Genomic DNA, 21,092 nt, shown 5'->3' with positions numbered 1-21,092 from the left:
TGATAACAAAGATCTATATCTTAGAGTTCAAGAAAAATAAATTCAATAATGAAGGTTTACTGTTTACTTTATTTTAAACTTTATGTTAAACTGACCAAATAGTTTGTTAGTTACTTTTCTTTAAACCAACATTTCTCCAAATACCATAGTAGGTTTTCATATTTTCTCGCTTGAAAATAACAGATCTTCTTCAAAAATAAACTAATTGGCAACTTTTGCTGCCAAATGATACGCGATATTTGACAGGCCAAGTTAATGGGGCTAGAAAATAATGCTTGCAATTGCTATTGTTTTTTCTTTTTTCAAAGAAAAACTCCTTGGACTTGGCCTGAAACATTGTGGCCACGTTACTGTGTGGCCCTATCTCGGACGCTAAAAACAATTAGTATGACAATTTATCATATGCCCGCAGCCCAGATGATTTATGAAGGCCTAAAAACACAACACGTAGCCGACACGTTGCGTACAATATGTATACGCCGTGGTGTACCTTCTTTCGTTTGCTTGTATTTATTTGCCTTTGGGGGTGCGTCACATGTTTGCCCATTTCCTTCCTTCCTGTACCGCCGCCGTCGCCTTTGTGCTATGCAATTTCTAGTTAATAAATATTTCCGGCTTCAAACAAACGGAACAACAAATGGTTGGCAGGACACGCCCGGACACTGGACAAGGCTGATATTGCCGGCGACTTCTAGGCGGATATAGCGCAATTAGTTGAGTCAACAATTAAAACTGTTGCCCTTTTTGCATAACGCTCCAAATTTAGCCACGGCCATTATTAGACTGGTTGGACTGCTGGCCTTGGGAATCTATAAATCACTAGCAATTAAACAGATAGGAATGGTCATAGTATCGGAACATGTATTACGTCATACGCAATATATTTCATTCCATTTCAAAGACGGGACAGTAATCCGAATCCCCTTGCTCTGAACGTCCTGCAGAAAAGCACATGCTCATTCTGGCATATTAATTGGCTTTCATTAATTATATTTTGAAAGTGTGTCCGGGACGTGGCTAAAATAGTGTTCCATAATTAATTGATGTGGATAATATTAAGGAAACGTATATAAAGAGTGGTCAATAAATTCTCAGCCAGAGTCCAATGGGACAAAGCTCCAAGATATATCTGTCTCACTTTTCGAAAATTTGGGAGAAGCTTGAAAAGCTCGAAGAAAGTTTATTTCAAGAGTTATCCTTGACACAGGTATTCCTATGGATAGAAGTTTGCATTGGGCTTTGAAAGCTTTTTAATACACTTAACAAAATAATCACCAAAGTTTAAATTGATTTAGATACATACATATGTATATATTCAAGAAACGTGTAAGTTTGTTATTCTATTCTTTTCTGCCTCTCGGTTAAGATGAGAAAGGAGACTTCGATCTATTAAAATTTATATTTCCAATATGACTAGGTATATGGCAATAATGACATCAAAAAAAGTATCGAAAAATAGTTTCGTTTAAGCTCGTTACGAGTTCTGATTAATCATATTAAAAATTCTCCGAAAATTATCATATTTAGTCTATTATAACAAAACACAATTATGTACCTTCCCACCGCAGTAAAAACACTTGGAATCCGTTTTTTCTTAACTTTTATTTACAAAATTAAATTCTCTTTCTGTTCAATTACATGGAAATGACAAAACCGCACCAAAAGACGAAAGCATATGGAACGCCATGGGTACTCATTGAATATGCGATCAAATATCGGTGTTTGATCTCGTGTTGATCTGCACATTTCTATGGAGATCTGAGTGTTATGGGTGTAACTCTACGGAGTGCTACTCGGGTTTAGTATGTGTGTGTTCGTTCGGCTTTGTATCTACAACATCAAAGATCAACTTAACATCCACATAAGATACTCTTGCGTTTATTTTCGTGGTATATAATATATCTGTATCATACATTAATGCATATATAGTTGAATATTCGGTGTATGTATATAATGGTTATGCCACAGTTGCTGCCCGCATCTCATTTTGTGGTTTTCGATTAATAATTACACATGTATGTACTCATATATGGTTCCGTATATATGTATGTATATATATAATTTTATATTCATTCCTCGGCACATTATCGATAAACTTTAACAATGCGCTCTATCTCAGTTATTTAGACTAGGTAAAACAATCTGTATCTGTATCTGTATCTGACTCTACATGCTAGACACTAGGCTCTCTGCTCACCGTTCGAAGGTTCAGCACTTGTACTTTTTTAACATTTGTTTATGTTTTATCTAACACTCGCTCTGCTTGTGATCCTTGTTCTCATACTGTTAATGTTCTACTATGTTCTGTTTTTGGCCCCCGAAAGAAATTGAAAGGAAAACGATGTGTAAATGCGTTTCTCGAAACAAGTGCAGAATCATGCTTGCAACCAAAGAGAAGCGACAAACTTGTTCCGCGATTTGGGATTAACATTTAATGTTCTTGCTAAGTATCCTTTAAGTTGGTATATTCGTGTATATCAATATATATATATATATAGTTTTATGTTATGGAAAACAAAAGACGTAGCTTTAAAATACGTGTAAATACTTTGTTTAGTTTGTATTTTATACTAGAAAGATTTAGGAGTCTAACGGCATAGGACGTTGTTTAAGATAGGGTATGTATACATATAGATATTACACATTTACATAGGGTTTTTCCTGGTTTCATTATCATCGTTTTGATTCATTTTTCCTAGTTGTTTTTCATTTCATTTGTTTCATTTTTAGACCCCTCGTTCATGTACCTGCTATACCTGTTTCTCATTGTTTATATTTTGTGTTTTCTTTTATATTCACTACAGAGTTTGCTGGGGCAGGCTTTGGTGTTGAGTTCTGGGGTATAACCTTCCTCTTCTACCGTGGTAAATGTGCGCTTTGCAATTTCCAGAAACACTCGAAAAAGTTGGAAGTTAAGTAAATAAATGTTTAACTGCTCATGGCACCCTAGGCGCTAACACGTTAGTAAATTGAACATAAAATACAATACTACAGAATATTTAAAAGTTTATGAAGGAAAAATGCAGGCAAATCATTGGTTTAATCTCAATCAATCCTATTTCAAAATAAAACACAGCCAGCACTTTTATTTGAACCTCACACTAAACTCGTTGATAAAACGCCAAGCTGCCTAATGGACGTCGGTACGCGGATGTTTATCTGGACCTGACCCTCATCCTGACTCCTCCTCCTCCTCCTGACATCCTTCAGTTCTTCCTTCGACTCTTCCTCTCCCACTCTACTTCATTTTCTTGTCCTCGTGCGCCTTCTTCACAATAGCCAGCTTGGAGTGAGGCGAGGATGGGTGCAGGGTACGATAGGGTGCCTCCTTGGTGCCATGGAGGACCAGAGACCACTCCAGCAGACTGCCGTGCCGGGTTTGCGGTGAATTAAAGCGAGCCTGTGGAATATGCCATTTGTTAATATCGTTTATAAATCAATAGCTTCTTAATAATACCTCCAATTTCCATGTGCCCTGTGGATACTCGCCCCAGGAGTGAGTTGTCATGAAGGGCCACTTGGTGAAGCCATCTCGATGGTCATCGTCATTGGCTCGTCGCGAAAGGATCATGGATCTGTAGAAAAACATATTTGTTAACTCTCAATTTCATTTAAGAAAATTAAATAGAATTTTTAAAAAGGAATAAGCCTTACAAATATAATCTTTAAACCGTTCGTTATCCAATTAAAGTATTTTAAAGGGTATTTGTATTTTTTTCCACTTACTTGGTGCCCATGGGCGATGTCAGAAAGAGTTCCAGATCTCCACGTCGCGAGGCATTCGCGGATATCACCGCCTGGACGTGCTCCAGGTAGTTGACCTCTGTGTCAGTGCCCTTGCATGCATCGGTCTTGATCTCCCAGAACAGGGATCGGCCCATGATAATGGCTCTATTCAAGGAGAATGTTAATGAAATTAGTAGAATCCAGAGAGAAGGTAATCCCGGGATTAACTCACTGGGGCTGCGTCAGCTCGCCCGCCTCGCAATGGTAGCGCGGAGGCACTGCATGCCATTGCTTGGACAGCGTGACCATGGCGCCCGCGTCCAGCACACCGAACCCGAAGAGGTGATTGAACTCCAGGCCCACGCCGTTCATTGTCCAGTGGAAGCGGTTCTTGGCATCGAACAGAGAGTTTCGTTTCGAAGTCAGCACCGTCAGATGCTGGATGTCGCGCCAAGTCAGCTGCGGACTGCAAAAAATATGCGTGGGTTGACAATGGATTAGCATAAATTCATAAAGTGTCAAGAAAAGTATAGACGAAAAGAACATAAAAATGTATATTTTAAAACCAAACAAAAGGAAGTATTTTCTTATCATATATCATATAATTTAGGTACTTTCTTTCATTACTTTTAAAGTATATCAATTTCGAAGTGAGAATTGAGTTAGCTTGGGTTTATCCTGGTTTGGGTACTTACTTGGCCTCCAAGGCCAGGGCGAAAACACCCGCTGCTTCGGGTGCCGCCGCACTTGTGCCCGAATGGGTGGTCGTGCACTTGCCGTAGAGGTCCGTGGTGGCAACGCCCGTATTGGGGTCCTTGGCACCATTGCTGAATGTGGACGCCAGCGTGGAGCTGCAGCTCTCGTCGTAGTGAGCGTTCTGGCCATCGTTGATGGCGCTGTTGATGGAAATGGTCCACATGGAGGCGGCATAGCCATCGCAGTTGCAGTCGTCCTCCTCGCCGCCGTCGCCAGAGGCCCAGACGTAGATGTTGCCGAGACCATTCCGACCCTGCGGGGGTTGGCAAAGATTAGCAGTAAATTCGGGAAAATTGAGGGAGTCCTCATACTTCATTGACGCCCTGGACTATTGCCCGCATAGTGGCATTGCGAGGTCCATCCACCGTCTTGCCGTCGTCGGTGGGACCCCAGGAGGCGCTGTAGATGTGGATCTTGTGCGGCTCGTGGCCCATGGAGTTGGCCTCGATTAGGTCCGTCATGTAGGGCTGATCCAGCATGCGGATGCCTGTGGTGAGGGCGAGGGTAAGTACATATGCATTAAATCTAATGGCGGAAATTATAAATCAATATTTATACGAGCAGCGCCGCCACAAGTCACTTTCACTCGTCGTCGCTTTATGGCAATCGTAAAAATTGCACTGCACTCGTGGCAGTTCGAAAATTTTCCCCGATTTTTCATATGATTTTCCCTCCCTGACGGACGATAAAAATGACAGATAACACGACCGGATTTGTGACCACACTTGTTGCCCCCTGACGCCTCCTCCCAGGGGATAACCGAAGGTTTCCATGGCTTATCGAGGCTCAATTTACAATGGCGGCACGCGCTCCATGAACTTTACATTTAAGAATGGCACATACCCGACGAGTACATAGCTATAGCTTGGCGAATTGATTCACCCCGCTTTCGGCGGATTACGCTGCGTATGCGTAATGCGATTTATCAGCCCCAACAAAACTTTCGAGGTCAGGTCCTCGAAGACGTGTTGTGTGTATACGCAGCGAAAGACTCTCATCCCAGCCCAAAAAAACCACTTACCTGCGATTTTGCTGTCATAAGCAACGCCAACGCCGCAAATTCCATTATCTCTGGCAGCAGCCACTTCGCCGGCACACCGAGTTCCATGACTGCAAAATACAGAGTAGAAACAGGGGTTACACATTTACGGGGAATTTGCGGATAAGCAGCTTAATATAAAGTCCTTTCTCTATCCTTTATGCAGTGCGTATTATAAGTTTCTCGACACCAAAAGAAGGAGAGGGAGGTAAAAGGGAAACCCCCGGTTTTAACACAAAATTGCACTTAAGTTCTCAGTTCACAATTCCGCTCTTAATTAGTGAAATCATACCAAATCCCGCATGATGTAATCCTTATGGCATAAACAAATCTATTTATGTGTACAATAAATACCAGGTGGCTATCAAGGACATTTCCCAAGGAACGCTGGCCAATCAATTCTCCATTTCCCTATTACTTTCCCTTTTCCCTTACTTCTTGTATTTCACCCACTTTCACTTACCTGTTGAACCAGTCGTCGGTGTACCGGGGATACGGGAAGGGATCGTTGCTACTAAAGTCATAACTGGCCTCGGCATTCTGGAAAAAAGGAGCAGGGGAACCGGAATGAGATTCGGCTACACGTGTGGCAAAGTACGTTTCGATGTTGCTTGTGGGCCAAGTCACCCATAAAAATTATTCAATTCATACAGTAATTTCGGTTGTAACTGGGCTAGGTCCCGTGAAAGGGACCTGCTAGCTACTACTTGCTACCTGCTACGGTTGGTTAAATATGCATGGCAAACACTTTGACAAACAATGATGGTGGAAAGTTTTAATGACGGGAAAAGTTGAAGCTTTCAGCTTCAATTTCCTACCAACTTTTTTGTGCACATTAAGGCTTCATCAGTCTTTTGATGAGCTCTTTTGACGCAAAATCGATTGTTTGAAGTATACTGAAATATATAATTTAAATACGCAGAAACTAAAAAGACTTGATTGGAATTTGATATCCTGTAATAACAGTGATAATATAAATATTGTAAAAAAATTAATTTAAGGAATATAAATATAATGATGATGGCATTTCAATATCAATTTATATATTTACATTACAAACCTAATTATATAGCAACTAGACCTCAGTATTGATTTCTCCAATTGTAGCAAATAAATTTCAGTAAACCAAAAATTAAATTAAGGCCTTTGGCAATTTCAATGGCATGATACCTGCATGAATAATTGAAAATGCCCAAACCCCCCGACGTAAATAAACTGAATGCTTGCAAATGGGTTTTTCAGACTCACATAATTAAATTTCAGATCCGGATGCATGTAGTCCACGCCTTTTGGGTGCCACCGTGCCACAAATGAAATAAAAAGTGAAAAGTTAATAAAACAGTAGATGGGATTTTTATCTGCCATTCCGGAAATACATACCATCATCCATAATGGCCGTGGTAACATTTTTACCGGTGATGCCCTGGGCCCAGGCGGCCTGCACATTGAGATCGAGACGCACCTTGCCGCCGTTCTGGCCGGTGTTCTTCAGATACCACTGCATGGGAAAATACGGGTCGGTGGGCTCCTCCTCGATCCGGTTTCCCTCGCCCGCCTTCAGGTCGAACTTCATGCCATGGATGGCGGGCACAGCTGGCCGGAGACCGCGCTTAACCCGCTTGAAGCCAGGCTGCTGCACGGCCGTATGAACCTACAAAATTGCGGATAATATTGAATTATTGCCAGGTAAGGGTTGGAAAAGGGAGTAGTGTATTTCGAAAAATTGCTGATTATATAGTCGGAAATACGGATTATTTTGTAAAATACCTTTTTATAGTTTACTTAAAAGATATTAAATAGTGTAAGGGATAGGTATATTAAAAGCTATTTAATGGAACATTTCAAGACTGGCAATTGATTGAAGGCAATGCCAAACCAATTTTGTATGAAAGGAGTTAACACAAAAATCATTTCGATAAATTTTTAATGATTTTCCAATTAAATTCAAACAAATCGATATCCTAGAATATGCAGAAAAAAGATATTTTTTATTTTCTCATAAATAGCTTGCTAGTTTTTGTCAATGTGACAACTCTATGCCCAACCGCAAAACAAGCTTGAATCCCATCTGCCACCAAGGCCCATGTAAGTCCAATGCATGCGGGTCATTGTTATGCGTGTGTGCCACTCCGAATTTGAGCGCAGAGTCCCTTGAGCTGGGCAAACAGCTGTGAACGGAGGGGAAACGACCTAGTTTGCATGCCAATTTCCATACTGCACGCTCTATTTGCGCTCTGCAATTTGCATTCTGATTATCGACGATGGCCTAATGGCACGTACCATGTTGCAGGCCGGTGGACAAATGGGTTGGACGAACCTCGAATCGAATCGAAGTCCCATCAATGTCAACGGACCAGTGCAGTCAGAGAATCCGACCGATGTCCGGTATGAACTATTTTTGGAAGCCACCTACAGAGGAGGTAATGCTTGGACTGAACTCTGGCAATTAACAGTGGGGAAAAGTATACCTTTGGGAATTTTAATAAAAAAAATCCAATAGAGTATCGAATAAACATTAATATCTACTTGCATTCCATTACATTGGACACGCTTTCACCTTACTTTCGCCTGAGCAAACATAACAGCAAGTGTGTCAAGTGGCCTGCTGTACGCAATTCGCTAGCACGACCTTGATGGCATATTTCCACGAATGGATGGCTTCTACTCACCGCCGGATGACTCTTGAGGGCTCGTGTGTGCGTCAGACTCCGCCTGGAGCGGGCATGGGGCAGGGTCCGGTGCTTGAAGTGATACTCGTGTCCATCGGCGCCGACCAGCTGTAAAGATTTCAGAATGCAGAGTAACATTTCATTAGACCCCGTGGCATTTTAATTGAGGAAAACACATTAATTCTGTGCTTGTTTTGCGCCTAGAAGCGTGACCCGTAATTGGTCTCTAATTGAGTTTCCCCAGTTCTGTGTTGGAGTGTGTGTGTATGTCCATAATTGTGCTCTAAATTGCCAGTCATAATCATCATCTGCAGGAGCAGATTCCCCCAGCAGTAGCAGCGGCAACTCCAACATCATCATCATTAGTTGGCTTTGGTAAATTGAGGGCCAGAAGCCGGGGGGCCACGACCAAGCCAGTAATTTTCCGTTTTGGCCTGCTGCAATTTCAGTGAAAGGCATCTCGAGTTTCTCTTACGATACGTGCCAGGCCCTCGTGCCAAACCCACTTTCACTTGGCCTCCTAACAGCAAGTTGCACAGGCCTGCCCTTGGGAAATCTTCACTATTATTGGCTTACACAGGAAAAATCGGAAATAGATGTATATTTCTCCTAATTATAATTTCAACTAACCTAATTATTATAAAGGTCTAGATTATTTACTTTTATTTAATAGTTTCCTTTTAATTTCCCATGCTTTTTCTCAGTGTAGCTCTGCCGGCAACATGTTGCTCATCTCTTGCCCCTGTCAAAGGCTCAAGTGGCAGCCGGACAGCTGCTGGGCGTCGTTTAACTTTGGCCTTTTGGGTGAACGGGACAACGTCTGGCGTCCTGCATAATTCAGGCTTACATCGTGATTAATTAGCAGCTGTGCGGCGTTGAGTGGCGCTGCCATCAATTCATAATTCGAGCAAATTCGCCTCAATAAAGGCGGCATTAATGACGCGCGGGGATGACAATAGCCATCAATTTCCGGGCAAACTGAAACCGGACTTTGGAATCTATTTTTAAACCATTATCGCTGATGCTCATTAACCGAACAGATCGCAAAATTATGCAGATGTAGCAAAAAGAAGCCTTCCCTACGTGGATAATTGCCTAAGCCAAGCGACAAAGTCTCCTGTCAAAGTTCCATCAACGTGAGCTTATGCAAAACGCAGCCCACGCAGCCCTTTTAAGGATTCTCGCGCCTGCCGCGCAGCATTAAATATGAATAAGGATATTTGGGGCCAGCAAGTTGAGGCGCAAAGATGGATGGAACGTTCACATCACCGCAAGTGAAAAAAGGGTCAGCGGACAGGATGCAAGAGTAACGGAATTTTCTTTGATCAACCAATAAGGTTGAATTCTCACCAAAACGTTATAAATGTTGAATAATTTTCGAGTAAAATTAAGGAGAAAAGCACGCCTTCCTGGCGCCTTACAAAGAATTTGCAGAGTTCTTTGTATTCTTTCTATTTGGGAATGTGCACACAAAAATATGAATGAATGTTCAATGAATTTCTAAACATTTTTCAGATTATATTCCCTCTAAGACTCCTCAACTCTCCTACTTATATTTACTGTTTGACGACAGCAAAGTTAATTTCTAATAAATTCAATCCGACTCCCCGCTTTGCTTTTCGATTATGTAAACAAAAATCTCAGCCCTTCAGCGTTTTTGTTCTCCGTGTATTTCGTATTTCTTTCATAAATATTTCGGAAATTGCGCGGAAGAAATTCGGCTTTCACTACTGGCGGCGTTTCGTCACAAATTGATAAATTCCTCGCCAGCCATGTCAGCCAACCGCCAGCCAGTCAATAGAGGGGTCCAACCAAGCGGATGGCGAGTACTAAAAGGACACCACTTGCTGGTTTACTTAGGCGCCAAGTGCCGCGCATAAGTAAGCAGACACAGGACGCGACGGCCAAGGGCCATCAATCCGTTGACTGCTGTCAATCACAGTTCTGTGACAGCCTGACAATGCCAAGAAGGGCAAGGAAATTCAGCTATTTTTATGCGCTGTTAATTTGCGTGTAAATTATCCAATGGGTACTGCAACAGCTGGCCAGCTTGGCCGGGTTCACCGCTCTAATGGACTTCCCAAGTAACAGCGAAAAAACAATGAACGGAAAAGTATGCTATAGATAACGATAGCATTGCGTATACGCACTGTGGGCGCTCTTCAACTTTCAGCACACACAAACAAATGGAGATTAACTAATCTGGCCGAGACCACATGCCGCCAAATTGCTTGCATATTTTTAGATGTACCCCCGCATAATTTGCGGATTTTTCTTCATGAAGCCAGCATATGGAGCTGGCAGCAGGGAATAAGCGAAAGTAGGAGTAAAAACAAAAAGCCAGGACCAAGTGAGGGACACGAATAATAAGAGCAGCCAAGCGGGGCGCTCTAATGTAGCAATATAGCTGCCATTGTGTCTGTCCAGGGACGTGTGTGAGTGAGTGAGTGAGTGAGCGCGTGTGTGTGTGGCCGCCATTATAAATATAATGTGTCACAATGGGTGTGATAACGGCAACCAGTACGGGCGAAAATAAAGTAAGGACAGCAGCGGCAGCAGCGCAGAAGCCGCACAGAAACAGACACTGCGTCGTGGCAAGTGGCAGCTGTTCGGCCACCTCCCCCCTTTTGTTTCAGTGTGTATGTATGTGAGTTATTTCAAGCTCAACGACGCGGCGCCCACACGCTTTTCGCTAAAAGTTGGCCAAAACCAAAGCCAAAGCCAAAGCCAAAGTTTGTGTGCTGTTCTGTGTGGCCAAAAAATGTTGTCTATAATTAGTTGACTTGCGCATTTAAAAAGCAAATTTTATTAATGAGCCAAGAGCTTCAATGCTTCATGCCATTGACATCTTTGCCACTTGTTGCTGGAAACTTTGGTACTTTCATAGTGTGCCAGGACACAGGCCTTGGTCAACAGCTGTTCTGTTACATCACTGGGAATAGATCTCGCCCCCGCCCTGCCCTGCCCTGCCCGGACACGTCATCTTTCATGGCACGTCAGCATCAGCGAATTTATGGTTATCCCTGAAGAGGTGAATAAAAGACCCGCAGAAAATGAAAAAAACGAAAATATCAGTAGCAGCAGCTGCGCTGTGCCTGACACTGGACAGCCTCGATAGTGGGACGTAGAATGGATATATTTATGCAGCAGATATCTTACAGTGGCAGTGGCATTTTCAGCAGAAAATAGCACACAATAATGGACGAACCTATGTGTGTCCTGAGCACACATTGTGGACTTTACTTTTTTTTAAACATCCACTCTTTGTTTACCTTAATCGAATTCTTGCTAGAAAAGTTCAACAAGTTGAATAAATACGCTTTAAATTTCTTTAGACAGGAGCTCAGTGCGGTATACCAACATAACATTCTTAATCTCTCAGTGATGTTGCCTGATATTTGACCTTATTTCAATGTGTTTTTGTTCATATTTTCTGGTAAGAATAGTTTTACATCCTACGCAATAAATTGTTTATGTGCATATATTAACATTATTTAGTGAAAAATTGTTGAAAGCTGGGTGGATTTTATGCATTAAATATGTTATTAAAATCATTTATCGATAAATATTAAGGTTTCGGTTTTATTATGACGTCAAATGACCCTTTTGGTCAAAGAGATAATGTTTTTAAGAAGAGAAAATAATATATATTAAGCACGATTTTTCATTTTAGGGTCCATCAAAGTAAGGATACAAATTAAAGAATATCACCTAATCAATTAATAAGACCATTTTATCCGACAAATCTAAGTTTAAAAAATTTATAGGTAAGCCAAAAAAGCATTAATTTTAATTTAAAAATCACTCAAATGTTAGATTTTAGTAGTTTAATAAATCTGCATACTCAATTTTAAATTTAAAAAAAATTTGGTTTTTTATCCATTTTTGACAATTTTAACGATGAAAAAAATTTGAAAAAATTCCGAAAAATTATTTTTTGACCGGACACGCCTTGATCGATTCAGCTCTTAATGCTGATTAAGAAAATATATGATTTTTAGGATCGGAAATGACTCCTTCACAATGTTCTAGTCTTTTGACTTTAATTATAATACTATTCTTTTAACGATATTTAACTATATTTTTATATGAGAATGTGTTCTACAAACCAAATTTAAAAATCTTATAACTAAGCCAAAAGAGCATTAATTTTAATTCGGAAATCACTCTTGTGTTAGTTTTTAGTAGTTTAATAAATCTGCATACTCAATTTAATATTTAAAAAAAGTAGGATTTTTATCAATTTTTGACAATTTTAATGATGTAACCCCCTATAAAATTTTCAAAATTTTGAAAAAAAAATTAATTTTTGCCGGACATGGCTTAATCGATTCAGCTCGTAATGCTGATCAATAATATATATGGTTTATAGGGTCGGAAATGACTCCTGACAGCGTTACAAGCTTTTGACTGGAAGTATAATACTCGAATTTTTTAATCGTTAAATCAATCAAAAGATTTATTTTTTATATAAATATATATAAAGAAACAGCACCAACTGCAGCATAAAACTCTTTGTTTGCATGAACATTAATCTTTATTTACCTCTTAAATCAGCTGAAAAGTAGGCAACAAGTCTTATGTGAGTAAAACTAACCACAAGTCAAGAAAAGCACATTACACAATCGTCGCCTTTCATTTATTGTTTGCATATTGAAGGATGCGAGGGAAAACCATTCATCAGTTTGCCCGCTCAGTTAGACCCAGTTTAGTTTCAGCATTAAACGACGTCAGCAGCAGCCGTTTATCAAGGGCAGGTCACCGCTCAGTCAGTCGGTTTATCAGTAGCTGCTTTATAGTAGCTGGCCAATTTTCCTACTGGCATAAGCCGTCAATAACTACTGCCATACACACAATATAGATAGCCGCTGCGTTACAATGTGATAAATGTGTTTAAGTTTCGCCGACTGGCAGTGCAGCGGCGTTAATTAGGAAAAATGGTCTCTCCCTTCCTCCGTGGCCGCGCAATTAATCAATCAATCAATCAATTACCACTGCAGGCAGGCGCTATAGTGTTTGCATAAATTATCGCAACAAGGGAAAATCACTTGTGCAGGCTGCTGAAATGCCATTCAGGCGATAGCAATCAAATGTGGTTTGGAATGAAAAGTATTTTTCACCCTCCATTCAGGAGAATGACACTTTTATTCAATTCAAAAAGAACGCAAAAAAAGAAAAACAGAAATAAGCCATGTCTGTCTCTTCGGGGAAAAACAATGCAAATAAGCGTGTTTAGATTGACAGCTTGGCGATCCGCACAAATCCAGTCGTCAATAAATGGCATGCAAATTTGCACAGCCTTAAAATTAGAAGAGCGCGATGGTGGCTCCGTGGCAGGTGGCAAATTGGAGAAACGGAATGCAAATGAGTGGGACTCGTGAATAATTCAGCAGGATGCTGCAAAGACAAACAGCTGCGCACATCGCAACTAATAAGCCTTGATTGAGGCTCTTGGCATGTGCCAGTGCTTGTGCCATTTGATTTGCTGGCCAACTGAATGCGAAAGTTGAAGAGAAAAGTTAGTCTACTCAAGTGGAAATTGAATTAGAGTTTATATTGCAGGAAGCTGTGACATTTGCAACCAGTCTCAATGAAAGTTGCAACTGTCATTTCAGGCATTACACTTAACTTAATCCTGCGTGGGTCCATAGCTCACATTTTAATTAAGTTCTTTGGAACGCTCTTGAGTTGAAATGGTTTTCTATTTTCCGCCATAAGAAGGCTTAAATGAATCGCAAACCCTTTTTGCAAGTGGGTCAAATGTAAGGCCATGAAATTGAGTGGAACGCGGCTAAGGCGCTTTTCTATTCGAAGCAGGGCAGAGCCAGCTTGGCCCGGTCCCCTCGCCCCCAGGCGCACAACAACATAATTATCTAGCGCACTGTTGACATTGACATGCCAGAGCACTGGGCGGGCGAACGCTGCGTATGAGCGATTTCTCAAAGCAAACAAATAGTGGGGGCAAGACGCGACATTTTATGGTCTCAAGAAGAGCTCTCCCGCTCTCTTTCTGTGTGTTCGGACCCTCGCCAGATGGCAGTTGGCTAATTAAATTTCAAGATTCTCATCTAATTTTATAAGAATGAAATTCGCTGCTCCCCAACTGACCTTTGGCATTTGCAAGAACATTTGCGAGAACAGAACTGAACACACGCGAGAGCGAAACGTAATTATGTATTGTGTTTTATTCACACACTCGTTTATCAACTGCAGACGGGGCTGAAAAGTTTTTTAATTATTTATAAAGAGCAAGCGGCACGTTTGGGCTTTGTGTTTGCTTCGGTCCTGGTCGCTCCTCGTTAGGTCTCTTTATGGCACTCCAAGTATTTTCCTTTGTGGAGGCCAAAATATTTGACAAAACTTTGGCTCAAGTGTTGATTTATTAAATTGTTTAGCCACAGTGGCAGCCTGACAGTAAAGCAGCTTGCCAGCCAAGGACATCCAGCTGCCAGGAGGGGGCGGAGCCAGCAGGTGGAGAGTGTGCTTTACGCGACACCTGTCCGACAGAAACACCTGGAGCACGGTCCATTGGTTCCATTATAGGAGCTGATCCACGCTGAGCCAGCCAACTTGTTTACAGCTTGTCTATTTTTAGAGCCTCCCCCTTTTTCCCATCAACTGAATATCCCGGCGAAAACACCTAGAAAAAGTTGAACAGGAGTCGAGTAGAACTAGTTAAAGCCTGCCACTGGAAGGAAGGATGGATGACAAATGGCCAGCAGTTTTTCTGTATGCGACCTAAAAACTTTCTAATTAGCATTAGGCCCTAATGAAATCCATGCCCCGCTCTTTATCTGACAATTTATAGTTGACAACACACATTTGGCCAAATGATATGGCCAAGTTGCGTAACACGATATCCCCAAAATGCAAACGAAAAGTTGTCAAATATTTGCCAGATGTGGGCTTCCGTCCTCGTCTCGTTTTCACATGGGGAAAAGTAACAAGTTGCCATGCTAAAGGTACATGTGCTGAGGGTAAACTTTTCGGTAATTTTATTGAGCCAATGTCAACTTTTTAATTCAAATTTTAAAATAATCTGACAAAGGAAGCCCTGATTTACATTACAATAAAAGGATGGTAGATAGGTTAAGAGTAAATGTGATTTTCGGTAAAGTTATAAGATAAACTGAATTATATCGAATCATTCCCTGATCTATACTATCTGGTCAACTTATTTAAACCCTACAATGTCGGGTGCAAGCGGCACGACTATGTAAAATGGCATGAACATAAACCGCATTTAGTGTTTGTCATAAATAAAATCGTAAATGTGAAATAGCTGTGAAAAGACATCAACAGTTTTTATTATGAATCACTGTATTTCATGATGCGAGCATATTTTTAATTCCTTCAGCATTAAATGGATTTCAAAAAGGTTTGACCATAAAATGCTTGGGTAGATTAATAATGGTTGGCTAACCGCATGTGGAAACTATAAGTATTCAGAGCCAATTGCTGCATTAATAGTCGTAAAACTTCCATCTGTGAGAAATTGCTGTCATCGAGTCCTTGGAAAGAGCAGCCTTTGTCCGGTAAAGGACCATCGAGCTGCTTGCCAAGGCAGGCTAAAAATAAATAAATAATGCGCCTGGACTTGGGCCGCAACAGTGCGTATACGTGATAAGGCATTGTGTGGGTGCGGGTGTTGTGTGTGCAGTATGTGGTGTCCTCTGTGACCTGAGAGTGTTTGTGTCCTGTGTGTGTCCTATTTGTGTGTCTGTGGTTTTCGGGGAACCTTTTTCCAGGCCTGGTCCGGAATGGCCTGTCCTGGCATACCATCTTGAACTCCAACTGCGTTTCTGTTTGCCCAGTGTGCCGCCTTTGTTTGTCTTGTATTTGCCAACATATGCTAGCCCTGGGTTACAAATGTCCGTGCCTTTAAGTTTCAACCATCTGGGCGAGCGGCCACCGAATTTGTAAACTCGTTTTTCATTTGGCATAATAAATGAAAGGAAAACAGCCAGCCAGCGATAAGCAAACGGAGACGAATGTGCCAATGTCAACTCGCAGAGTCATTGCGACATTTGTCTTCGCCAAAGAACTTCGAGCCAAATACAGTTTGGTTTGAGCCAAGAACCGCTCTAGCTTTGGGGGCAGATTTGCAGGCCAAGTACGAATATTTGCTTGCATTCTAATAAGGTCGCATCTCTCTTGCATAATTTATGAGAGCACTTTTGCTAAGAAATATGAAACTATGCATATCTGATGAGCACTGACATTTCCGAGAAGTCGGACAGATGTAGGACAAGCTTGAAGGAAGCAAATATAGAGTCTTACGGCATAAGCAATGAGATGCACATGAAAAATAAGAGGAAAGTTTACCTTAATCAAGACATTTTACGTAAGGAAGTATATAGAAATTATTCCCAATAATATCCTGACTATTTAAACGCTATTCACTGATAATGAAATAGACTAAGGCGTCTCTTTGTTTGGTTAAAAATAAACCAACCTAGATATATTTTCATGCTAATCAATTTTATAAACTTTTCCGATAATATGTCCAAGCTATTATCTTCTGTGTTGTGTTATATCTTCCTCCTTTGAGTGTCCGTAAATGCTCACCTAACAATGTGCTGTTGCTCTTGCAATCACTATTGTTGCTGCTGCTTTACTTAGGGCTTAAGAGCGCTTTGCAAGCAACAAGGCGGCAGCCTAACGCCTGTTGCCGTTGGCCACGTCAAAAGGAGCCCCGACTTAACGCTTTATGCAAGGATTTGCCCGACAACGACGACGACGACAAGCGGCTCAGAGGGGAGATGGAGACGGAGGGAACTTACTACTACTTACTGACAGGTGAGTTTGTTAGCTTTTAAAGTTATTACACACAGAAACCATTCTCGCACACAATGTGTGTTTGTGCATGTCTGGTCGCTGGTAAACTTTTAATCACAAAAGACAACGCGCTCTCGGCATTAGGCACGAAAAAGTAGCAGGAACTTTGGAAATTATTCTGGGCAACCAGTGGGCATAAAATTGCAGAGCTGCTCATATCAAACTCCGCCATCTGCGTGGGCGGACGCAAATCCGGCGTGGGCCGCAGCGCAGCATATGTATTTACTTGGGCAAGAAATTGACTTTTCGTCTTTGCCATCTCCTACTTCCCAATCCCATTTCCTTCATCCTTGTGATGGACCGCTTGGCTCCCCAGGCTCTTATTTAAATTGTTGGCCAGCAATTACAGGCATCGCGATTGAGTTCGAGATTTGTTTAGATTTGCACGGCAATAGCTGACTGAATCGGAATCTAACGTTTTACTGCCGATAAGGTCGTAACATCAAAGGCAATAAAATCTAAACACACAGAGTCACCGTCAAAGTCCTACTGCAGATAAGGCGAACACGCGGCGTATACGCAATATCGATTGGGAAAGGGAGCTGAAGTGCCTGTTTGCCCAGTTCCGCCCTCCTGCCGCTCGCACACACGCTCGGTTTGGGATACATTTTGATTTGTATTGGACGATAGCGTTTGACGTAGGAAGAGCAACAGATTTCATGAGTTTTTTTTTTCGTTGTTTATCCTTACTGCTACATGTGCCGCAATTTTATTACAAGGGCCACACCCACACACACACACACACACACACACACACACACAAATGATGAGTGCGGGATTCTTTTTTTTGCAATTATCTACAAACGAAATCGAGTTTGAGGTCCAACTGGGGGAATCCAGTGCATTGCAAATTTGTAATAAAATGTTGGGTTCTATTTTTGACAAGCCAAATCAGTTAGAAATCTGTGGGATTTGGGGTGGACTTAATAATAAAATCAATAAATAATTAGCCAAAATTATTTGCAAGTGGTAACCCTGCGCAATTAAAATTGTTGGAATATTTTAGCCGTTTTAAACTCATTTAGCTGAAATCAAAGATTTAATTATCGCAATTTTTCAGCCACATTTTTCCATTTTCTGTCTTCTCCAGAAAAACATTCCGACGCAATTAGCAACTATAGGGTTCGCTTGGCACATGACCCCACCCGTATACATTTACGGATTGGCTTGTGCAACGGGCGAAAGCCGTGTCCATGGCAACTGTTGCCTGCAATCAGATTTGTCGCAGGACGCAGGATGCGGGGGCCAGTTGAGATTGCGCCATTGCAAACAGCATCGATGTCGCAATCAAGCCAGCGGATAACAAGGACAGAAGAGCAGCACAAGGATGGGCGCCTCAGGTGCCGACTGGATATCAGCTTACCGAAGCGTAGGAGAGTTAATTGGATTTAGCGCCTGTCTTATCTGGGCTCCCTGTTTCCCTATTTCCTAGACCTGAATCTCAACTCCTAGTTGTAATTGATGTCCCTAATTAATGGCACTCGTTTCGGCTCTTGAATTCGCATTAATTCACCAGTCTGCAAATGAGTTATTGACCCAATCTCTCAGCCCGTGCAACAAGTGCGCGTCATAGCTGTCAGGCTCTGACAGAATTGGGCAATGGTTATGCATTATTTTGACGGATGTCAGGCGCAGTCCCAGTGGGCGGCATAGAGCCGTCTGGATTGCTCAACCCCTCGAGGTGAAGGGATGAAAGTAAAAGTATTTTTATGTGCAATTACTGGAGGTGCACGGAGAGAAACCATAGGTTGGGTTCACGTAAATACAATAATGCTGCGAAGTAAAGGATGAGCTGCGCTTACTAAGAAGAAAATGATTTATTTTTAGAAGACATTTCCGATATCTTTTTTATAGACACAAAAACCTAGACCTTTTTTAATTCGCAAATCCTCACCAACTATGACTTTATTATTTTCCCCGTGTAACTGGTGTTTTGCCCTTTTATTTGCCACTCTCTATCTCTCTCTCTCTCTTTGACCTTGCCCCGAAATGCAATGGCTGTTTATCATGCGATGCGCCTGGCAGTATGCAACGGAAACCCCGCTCGGCCGACGGAAGTTGGCCAATGCCAGAACCGAAAACTTCGGCTCCTGCTCTGGGATTTCAGGCACGCTCCTGCCACGAAAACACGTTCGCCAGTCAAGTAGATACAATTAGCTCCTCGCCTGACAACTGCAGCCTGTCTACCTGCTCCTGCTCCTGCTCGTAGTTCAAGTTGCTCCCCTCGAAACGCTGCTAGCAACCTGCCTCAGGCCAGGCCACGAGCCGACGGCAATATAATAATTGATTTTTCGCACACAGTCTTTCAACTTACCGGGCCTAGGTTGTCGAAGCCGTACTTGTCGGCCACTTGATGGGCGAATCCGTTGTCCACGCCGCGCCGGAAGCGCACCAGAAAGGAGCTGGTGAACACGGACGGACCGCTTAATCCCCCGCTGCCTGCTCCCGCTCCCGTTCCGGCGCTGGCCAGCTGGAGGGGCAGGAACAGGGCCAGAAGCCCGGCGCTCAGCAGACAGCTCCATGCGGCTGCTGCCATCGGTTTCAGGGTAGAGCGAGTCCTTGTCCTCCTGGTGGTTCTGGCTCCTTGCGACGATGGGGCAACACTGGCAGCCCAACAAAACAAGAAATCCGGGGGTGGCGGTTCTGGTGGTAGGCTGTCGTCAGTAGGTGTCGAAAGGACGCGCTACGTCGCACACGCTGGAGTTTTTTATGTAAAGAATTTTTTCCCGAACAGCAATGATCACAGTGGTCCTGAAAAGCGCCTTTGTTGTGGTTTGCGATTTGTTTTCTATTTTGCCTTCGCCGAGTGTGTGTATTTCGGGCTCTTCTCCAGTGCTTGCTTCTTGTTGTTGTGCTCTCCCTTAGCCTCTTTCCTCTGGTGGTGTGGGTTTGGGGCTTTCGGCCTGTTGTTGGTCGGGATCTTTGTGCGCTGCCACGAACTTCACTGGGGCGCTGCGCGCTGAGAACTGGTCGTCGGCGGAATCGACGGACGCCATTATGAATGTCCGCCAGGCGCCGCAGCAGAGTCGAAAGCTTGGCCAAGGAAGCTCGCTCGAAAGCTTGCCGACCCGCCTGCCACCCACTTAACGCACCCCTGGAGCGTGTCAGCTGCTATCCCGCTCTCACAGGCAGGACGTTTCCAGTAAGGGATGCCTTTAGAGTATATATGAAATATCAACTAATCCCAGATTTCGGTAAGTTTACTTCATTATAATTAGTTTTAAAAATTATTTTTTGAGTGAGATTAAATGAATTTTTAAAGTGTTTTTAATATAAATTATTTTCAGCATTTTCAGAAGTATCTCAAAACCCCTGACTACGCCTCAGAGCAGCCAAAAATTACAGAGCTATGCCAGCTGGGCTTTCGCTTTGGCTTTTCCCACTGACTTAGACTTTCCATTCCGGCTGGCTTGGCTTTTGCAACGGTTTCCGCGGACCTTAGACGTCACCACTTTGGGGCACTCACTGCTCCTCCTCCTTCAGCGTCACCCACCGCCCCCTGTCGCTTAGTGCTAAAATTTAGCAACTGTCTTGCCATTGGTTTATGCTGCGCTCCATCAACATATGGCAGCATGTCGCCTCGCCTGCTCCTCAGTTCTGGCCGCGTAGGGACGACGACGACGTCGTCGACTATCCATAAACATGAACGCAATTGCCTCTTACGCGAAATGGCTGCAAAAGGGCTTCAACTTTGACCTTAGCCCAAATAGGTTCATAAAGCCCCGAGCCCAAGCAGCAGCAGCAAGCCTTTAAACTGCAGCCCCGAAGCCAAGACAACTTTCGCCGGCTTTTCGGTTAGCATCAATTCTCTTGATTGTTTTAACGGAGCGGCGGCGTTTAAGTGCAGATGGGAATTCTTATATTTTGATTTCATTTGTCATAAATTTCTCCTCTGCCCAGGGAAATCCCTTTGCCGGATAAGCTATCACATTTTTAACTTCAATTTATGAACTTCTCGGGCAAACGTACACAATACGACTTGTATGCTGGAATAAACTTTAAATTTAGATTGAGTTTCAAGTCTTTCCTTAATAGTAAGTCTAACCTTGGAAGAAAAAACTAGT

At 42.5% G+C, this 21,092-nt stretch overlaps 1 protein-coding gene across 1 annotated transcript; it reads right to left on the bottom strand.

Annotated features, from left to right (window-relative positions):
* Positions 1 to 1,583: 1,583 nt before the first annotated feature.
* Positions 1,584 to 20,035, bottom strand: amon (prohormone processing protease amontillado). Its single transcript, XM_020956060.2, has 12 exons — positions 19,343 to 20,035; positions 8,191 to 8,298; positions 6,902 to 7,172; positions 6,770 to 6,807; positions 5,985 to 6,061; positions 5,504 to 5,592; positions 4,794 to 4,969; positions 4,422 to 4,735; positions 3,959 to 4,192; positions 3,727 to 3,891; positions 3,458 to 3,575; positions 1,584 to 3,400 (listed from the first exon to the last, which is right to left on the bottom strand). Exons 1-12 carry the CDS (start codon positions 19,562 to 19,564, stop codon positions 3,239 to 3,241), a joined length of 1,974 nt encoding a protein of 657 aa, XP_020811719.1. The 5' UTR covers positions 19,565 to 20,035; the 3' UTR covers positions 1,584 to 3,238.
* Positions 20,036 to 21,092: the final 1,057 nt, after the last annotated feature.

This window comes from Drosophila serrata, unplaced genomic scaffold, assembly GCF_035046125.1.
Source record: "Drosophila serrata isolate PLE 108 unplaced genomic scaffold, ASM3504612v1 contig_382, whole genome shotgun sequence".
NCBI classification, from domain to species: domain Eukaryota; kingdom Metazoa; phylum Arthropoda; class Insecta; order Diptera; family Drosophilidae; genus Drosophila; species Drosophila serrata.
Note: the sequence above shows the minus strand (reverse complement) of the source record. Positions and strands in the feature narration are given on the sequence as shown.